At 32.5% G+C, this 7,801-nt stretch overlaps 2 protein-coding genes across 2 annotated transcripts in view; one reads left to right on the top strand and one right to left on the bottom strand.

The window, feature by feature from the left end:
• mars1 (methionyl-tRNA synthetase 1) overlaps positions 1-597 on the bottom strand; it is a 42,228-nt gene extending 41,631 nt beyond the window's left edge. Inside the window, exons 1-2 of the mRNA XM_016477517.1 lie at positions 397-597; positions 189-203 (exon numbers count right to left, since the gene is read on the bottom strand). Coding sequence (XP_016333003.1) covers positions 189-203; positions 397-499 — 118 coding nt within the window. The 5' untranslated portion in view covers positions 500-597. The remainder of the gene's footprint in view (positions 1-188; positions 204-396) is intronic.
• A 2,133-nt stretch (positions 598-2,730) lies between these two features.
• Positions 2,731-7,801, top strand: part of arhgap9 (Rho GTPase activating protein 9) — a 43,628-nt gene continuing 38,557 nt past the window's right edge. Inside the window, exon 1 of the mRNA XM_016477574.1 lies at positions 2,731-2,789. The gene's annotated coding sequence lies outside the window, so the exon portion shown is untranslated. The remainder of the gene's footprint in view (positions 2,790-7,801) is intronic.

Below are 7,801 nucleotides of genomic sequence, written 5' to 3'. Positions count from 1 at the left end.
TGGACATCAAATCAAGGGTGTGCAATCATGACAGAAATGATTAAAGAAATGAAAGACGTTCTAGTGGCAAAATCATATTTTGTTGTGTAAGATTATGAACAAATGCACTTGTGTTTGAGTGATTGATCGTTTTATCTGGATTGTATTTCCCAAAAGCAGCATATGCTTATTTTTTAAGCTAAAAGTACGAGGGACCACTTTCTCTGGAGGACAAAAACACAATCTATCTGTGAGAGGTTCAAGCTGAACAAACACACCCATACAATGTACCACAGTAATAACATGGTACCTCGATACACACTACAGTACTGTGGTATGGTATATAGCACTGTGATATTATATACCATGGTACTTTTTGTTTACTATGACTGAGACTACTCGGGTAAAGTCTCTCACCCTCGTGGCTGACCGCTTCTATCTCACACTTCACTCCGGTGAGCTCCAGCGCCGCCAGCACTTTAACACACTGCGGGTTCCCCTCGGCGATATACAGCTTCATCTGACCCTCTGTGACTTTAGGACGCTCCTGAATGAATCTACTTTCGGACTCGACGCTGGAAACGAGTACAGTGAGCTCAACCGGTCTGTGAATCGAGTATTTACGCTGATGCAACCTGCGCGTCAAACCACGTGACCGCTTCAGAGGAAATTGTAGTTTTTAATTCTCGTTCGTGCTTCGGAACTGCCCTGAACTCGTGCTGGCGGAAGACTACATTACCCATAATGCCACAGCGCAGGCGTGAAACTTCCGTCACGGCAGCGTTAAGTTTATTGGTTAAAGAGCTGACGCCTCAATGTAATTGGTCAATGCCGTTATCAAATCAATGCGCACGATTATTTAGGGTTTAATTTTAAACCTCATCATTTTGAGAATTTCCATTTCTCTTCTCAGAGGGATAGGAATTTGTTAAAGTTTTCTAATATCCATTTATATTTAAATTTATATTTTTAAATATTTTTATATTTATAATATAATTTAGACTGGTTCAAAAATCTAATATGGCTAGTAAAAAATGCTTCTCTTTTTCTCGTTATTGTCTAATTTAATACGCAGTTGTTCTTAACACTTTGTTTTATTACCAGTATAACGAACTGAATTTATATTTGGTCTTTTGTACATATAGTCTCTAAATGAGAGGGACTAAAGGTCATTTACTAGTTTATGTAAATTGTTTTAAAAAATGTTATGCAAATTGTTAAACAGTAGTTTATTTGGAATAAACAATAATATTTATAGGTTTTAGTAAACATTTATAAGTCTTCCTTTTTAGTGCAGCATTTCAAGGTTTTTACACCAGTAATAATGTGGCAAATACAGATGAAAATGTTTGTGCTTTTATTTATATTTATATTATATTTATGTTTTTAAACTCCTCCAAAAATCTGAGATGACTAGTAAAAATGCACTGTTTTGCATTATTGTCTTATTTGATACACAATTGTTCATTACAATGATCCAAGAAAATCTGACCTACAAATATTTATTTTGTGTTTTGGTTTTATACAATTACATTTATTTATTTATTTAAAAATCCTAAAACTTTCTTTTTATTTCCTAGGTTAGAAAAAAAAAAATCTGACGTACAAATATTTTTTTGTCTTTTAGTTTTACACCATAACATTTATTTATTTATTTATTTAAAAATCCTAAAATTATCTTTTTATTTCCTAGGTTAGAAAAAAATAATCTGACATAACAATATTCCTTTGGTCTTTTGGTTTTATACCATAACATGTATGTATGTATAATTTTATTTATTTATTTATTTTTTATTATTTATTTAAAAATCCTAAAACTTTATTTTTATTTCCTAAGTTGGAAAAAATAAATAAATCTGACCTACAAATATTTTTTTGTATTTTGGTTTTATACCATAACATTTATTTATTTATTTATTTTAAAATTCTAAAACTTTCTTTTTATTTCCTAGGTTAGAAAAAAAAAATCCGACCTTCAAATATTTTTTTGTCTTTTAGTTTTACACCATAACATTTATTTATTTATTTATTTGTTTATTTATATTTAAAAATCCTAAAATTGTCTTTTATTTCCTAGGTTAGAAAAAAATTTAATTCAATAAATCTGACGTAACAATATTTCTTTGGTCTTTTGGTTTTATACCATAACATTTATGTATGTATGTATGTATAATTGTATTTATTTATTTATTTTTATTATTTATTTAAAAATTCTAAAATTTTCTTTTTATTTCCTAAGTTGGAAAAAATAAATAAATCTGACCTACAAATATTTTTTTGTCTTTTGGTTTCATACCATAACATTTATTTATTTATTTTAAAATCCTAAAACTTTCTTTTTATTTCCTAGGTTAGAAGATAAATAAATAAATAAATAAATTCAATGTGCTTTTCAGTGTGCTTTAATACTTTCGAATCGCCATTTATTATTTATACTAGCATTAACTAATTGTTTTTCTATTTTTTGACCATAATGTATACAAATTATTAGATTTTTTTTTTTTACAATATTTATTTAAAAATTGTTTATTTATCATTTTATTTCATCAGAAAAAAAATCTGACAGTTTTCCGGCTTAATTAGCGATGTTGCCATGGCATCACACAATACAATAGCGCAGGAAACAAATGAGTAACTAAACAAGATGCAGCAGCACTGGCTCATGAAGCCTCCCTCTGGTTGGCTGTTCTCTGTCACGTGACAGCGCGCATACAGCCCCGCCCCTCCGGCCGCTCGGCAGAGTTTGAGCTCGAGCGCCGTCCGCTTCACCGACACCTGCATACCGCGCGCGGATGCACCTGCAGCTACCGGTAAGCCACGAGCAGAGCATCACAGCTCAGAAACAAACACATGTACGACTATCAACTATTTCACACTCGAAATATTAATTATTTGCACAACATTAAATGTGTATAAACAAATAAATAAAAACATCCATGCATTTGCATGTCCTATATAGAGATAAAAACACTTACTATTAATTACTTCATCATTCCTACTTAATCATACATATTTTGCATTGTCTAGTTAGAAAATAAATATTATTATAAAGTGTGCATATTAAGTAGAAATCTGTACATGAGGTGTTTATGTTCAGTTTATGTGCAATATTTACATGTTTTAGTAAACATTTATTTAGTGCAGCATTTTTTTAAAGTGGGAAATACAGATGAACAATGTGTTACATAATTATTTTGATGCTTTGCAATATTTTTAACTCAATATTCAGATGCAAGGTCGACTGTATGTGGTTGAATTATTCTTGAATTATTGCATTTGGTAACATGAGATGATTTCTTAGGCTTGTTCTAAGTGAGGCTCTCGCTGTGCTGTCACTTCGGATCTGAGAGGAACCACCGAGCCGTGAGAGACGCTCTGGGTTGCATGAGACTCAGAGTGAAATACAGTATATGAGACGTGAGCTTGATGGCATTTCATTGCTTTGAGACTGAAATTTCTAAATAGAAATAATAGGACACGAATGAGTCGCTTTATGCATCATACAGTGAGAGTTTAGAGCTTTAAAATGAACACAGAGAGCAGCTCAGTTGAGTTCAAACTGAGATCTTTGACTTTTAATGGCCAACTTTGGTATTGTCTGTCAAATCTGAGCACATTGAGATGTTGAGAGCTCTTGCGAGAAGCCGGAAACGGAGAGAAAGTAAAGACTTGTAGAGATATTTCTGATTTATGAGGGTTTTTCCAGGTTGGCTGGAGTCTGATCTGGTACCAGGAGCAGCATTGTGTTCATTTATATACAAGAAGTGCCACGTTTAATGTAAAATTGCGTAACGATCTCTTGGAGGACAAAGCAAATGCGCTTTGCTGTAAAGCCACGCCGTCAGAAATCTGGTGCATAAACGTTCTCTTTCTGAAAATTATGATTATTTTTTGCAGCGGCTGTTAGTTTCAGATTGACTGTGGCTTTATCATGCTGCTGTTTTCTGTCCATCCGGTTCGTTTCAAGACACGAAACGTGTGCTAAAGCACATGCATGATCAGACACAGTTCTGTTATATTCATGAACATTCTGTGTATTTCTAACGTGAGCTTTCATTCAGTCGCAGACTCATAACCTGTGATTTTAGGTGCATCTCACAGACTGAACTTTCACTGTGCTCCAGAACTATTTCTTCAAGCTAAATCACATATCAATTGCTGCCTCAGTTCTGCAGTTCCTATATAAACAGGAAGAGGAAATATACCGTAAAACATTTCAACCTACTACACTTGAGACTTCAGTTTAGTTGCTGCCCTACTTTTATAAAGTGCTGCACTTTCTTTTCCACTTTAAACTCTAAATGCTCATGCAATCATGACAGAAATGATTAAAGAAATGAAAGACGTTCTAGTGGCAAAATCGTATTTTGTTGTGTAAGATTATGAACAAATGCACTTGTGTTTGAGTGATTGATCGTTTTATCTGGATTGTGTTTCCCAAAAGCAGCATATGCTTATTTTTTAAGCTAAAAGTATCAAGCAAAATAAAAAACTTTAGGGGTGCAATAAAAACGGTATCTAATAATAGACTTTAAGCCTATATGTTTATAAAAATTACTTAAATATCATTATTGAAGTATGGCCTAATCCTGGCTTAGTCTTAACCCTGTCTGTGAAACCAGAAAATACTATTTCAGTCTTTCTGCTTCAAAATTTCACGTTTAATTCAATGTGTTGCTTGCCATTTCTTTGTAATTGTTTGTGAAATTTACTAGCAGTTTCTGAGTAAAAAAATGTTAATGCTATTTTTGGGACTCTTATTTTGAAACGTCTCTGCTTTACTACAACTATCTACAACAAATTATAATATACCCAACATAAAGTACACATTGCCATAAATCATCAGCTGTAAATAATTAGCGATCTGTTAGCATAATGCATGCTATTTATTGATTGCAAACTGCAAGACTGTAGAAACGCACAACAGCGGCACATTTTTATTTTGAAGTGTGCAGCACTGATATTTATATATATTGAAATCATTGCCTTTTGAAGTTTAATAATGTCATTAGGCTATATTGCGATTCCTGTTTTCATCCATAAATATAAGACCTCTTTAAATTATTATTAAGATGTTTGTTATGCCTTTTAAGATATTTATATATTTATGAATGACTTTAAAATTAATTTAAATTTCTATTTTTTTTAAGGACCTGCATGCTCCTAAATGCATTTTACAGTTTTACACACATGTATTTTTAGTGAAAACTCGCACTGTCAAGCCTTAAAAAGCCAGTTTAGATGCTCAAACCCACTTGCACCAATGATCTTATGATGTACTTATACATTTACAGTATGTGCATATATCTTTGATTGTAGTGTTGATTTGGTGTTGGATGTGTCTGTCTCTCGCTGTGGGTCGATCAGAACAGAGATGTGACTGTGACTGTGTGAGCGCCAATGTTCAAAACATCGTAATGGAAAAACCTCACAGCCATGGGGTTCTTCCTGCAGGACACACACACTCTCTCTCTCTCTCTCTCTCTCTCTCTCTCTCTCACACACACACACACACACACACACACACACACACACACAAACAAACACTAAATGAGGACACATCATGGACTTCTGTTGTCTACGACTACAGACTAAACCAAACCCTAAAAGATTTTTGGTAGCACTTTATTAATCATGCCTTTATATAGCATGCATTATAAAAGTAATTTTAATGCATTAATTCTGCTTTGTAATGCACATTAAAATGCATCATGAATAATTGTAAACACAGTTATAATGCATTATAATACATTGTTACACCTTTAGAAAGTATAATGCATTAAAACACGACAAACAAAGCTGCAAATATTATAATGCATTTTAACCTTTCAATTATTTATGAAAATATATAATGCATTACAATGTACATTATGAATACCTTTATAATGCATTATACATAAAGGCTTTAAGTGAAGTGTTACCAGATTTTTACTTAATGTATTTAATTAATATTTAAACTAAATTATTAATATTTTAATATTTTATGTAAGAACAGTTTGTCTGATTGAGCGCATCTCCGGATGTCTCCAGAGGGAGTTTTTGTCAGATTTAACCTGAAGCTGAAACTGAATAAACACAAAAAGCATCTGATAAAGCTTCGAGACGCTCGGAGACATTCGGAGCAGCTTAGGAGCTAAAGCTTTACATCACAGCAATATAATTCATTAGAATAGCTTGATTCATACCTAATGGGCTTGTCACACTTTGTTTGTGTTTTTGTTTCTTATTTCACACATTATTATTTCACACTGTTTATTTTTGTTGCCATTAAAATTAAATGTTAGTACCAGTTATTTTAGTATTATTTATATAATATTATAGTTTTTATTCATATTGCATCCAGATACAGCACCAAACGAGGAGGTAAGCCTTGATTTGTCAAGGAATCCTGTTTGCTTGAAGGTGTTCCTTGAATGAGAAAACTTGTTTGTCCTATAGAAAATGTATTTATTTTTTATTTATTTATTTTTTTCAGTTTTAGTGTGTGCATTTCAGTCAGTAATTTTAATACTTTAATACTTATTTATAATTTCCCTTTAAGGTTTTTCATCTAATATTTATATTTTGTTTTAGCTTAACATTTTAACAAAAAAACGTTTTTTAATAGTTTTAGTTTTGTTTGACGCTAACAACACAGGAACAGGACTTTATAACCCAGGCATTAATACATATTATACATTCAGTATTATACATGTAAAACCTAAGGTTAACCAGTGGCTTTAACTCAGGGTTAAATGTGACTCATTAAATACTGTTGCATGAGCTGCACTGTAGAGTAAAGTGAGAAAGGCGTATGCTTTTTATGATGCAAATACTGTCATTTTTCCACTAACAGTATTTGCACAGTCGATGTGATGTATTTGCATGTTATCACTCTGCGTTCTCCATGATGCCTCTGTCTCTCTGAGCTGTTGGATGTGATAGTTATCTCTTGTATGTGATAGTCTGATCTCTATAAAGAGCTGCGTCAGAGTACATGTACACTAATGTTTTTTTAAAAAGAAGTCTCTTCTGCTCAGCAAGGCTGCATTTGTTTGATCAAAAATAAATAGAAATTGTGAAATATTATTAGAATTTCAAATAGATGTTTTCTATGTGAATATCTGTTAAAGTGTAATTTATTTCTGTATTTTCAGCATCATTACTCCAGTCTTCAGTGTCACATGATCTTCAGAAATCATTCTAATATGCTGATTTGCTGCTCAAGAAACATTTCTGATTATTATCACTGTTGAAAACATTAATATTTTTGTGGAAACCGTGATACATGTTATTTTTCAGGATTCACAGATGAATAGAAAGTTCAAAAGAACAGCATTTATTTGAAATAGAAATATTTGTAACATTATAAATGTCTTTACTGTCATTTTTGATCAATTTAATGCGTCCTTGATGAATAAAAGTATTAATTTCTCACACATAATAACTGTAGAAGTTCAATTTCAATTAGAACTTTAATTTAACGAGTTTAATGGCTGTTCCCTGAAATTGCGTAATTTAAAGTTTGTGAATTCTGCAGGTCTCTAGTTTGTGGGTCACGACCAAATGTGACGTGTTTGTTTAGCAGCTCAGATGTTTAACCATAAGTTTACCGCCATCAGATGCGTTGATATTATTAGACATGGTTGCTGACGCAGTGTGTGTGGTTGTGTATTTGTGGTTGAACGGGAATACATAGAGGTACATGGCACACTACAGCAGCCACAACCTTATACCTCAGTCCATATTACCTGATCAACTCGACAATATAGAGAGAAAGCACACACACACACACACACACACACACACACACACACACACACACACACATACAGATAACAGT

Source organism: Sinocyclocheilus anshuiensis, unplaced genomic scaffold (assembly GCF_001515605.1).
Source record: "Sinocyclocheilus anshuiensis isolate Anshui unplaced genomic scaffold, SAMN03320099.WGS_v1.1 scaffold1632, whole genome shotgun sequence".
In the NCBI taxonomy this organism is placed as follows: Eukaryota; Metazoa; Chordata; class Actinopteri; order Cypriniformes; family Cyprinidae; genus Sinocyclocheilus; species Sinocyclocheilus anshuiensis.
Note: the sequence above shows the minus strand (reverse complement) of the source record. Positions and strands in the feature narration are given on the sequence as shown.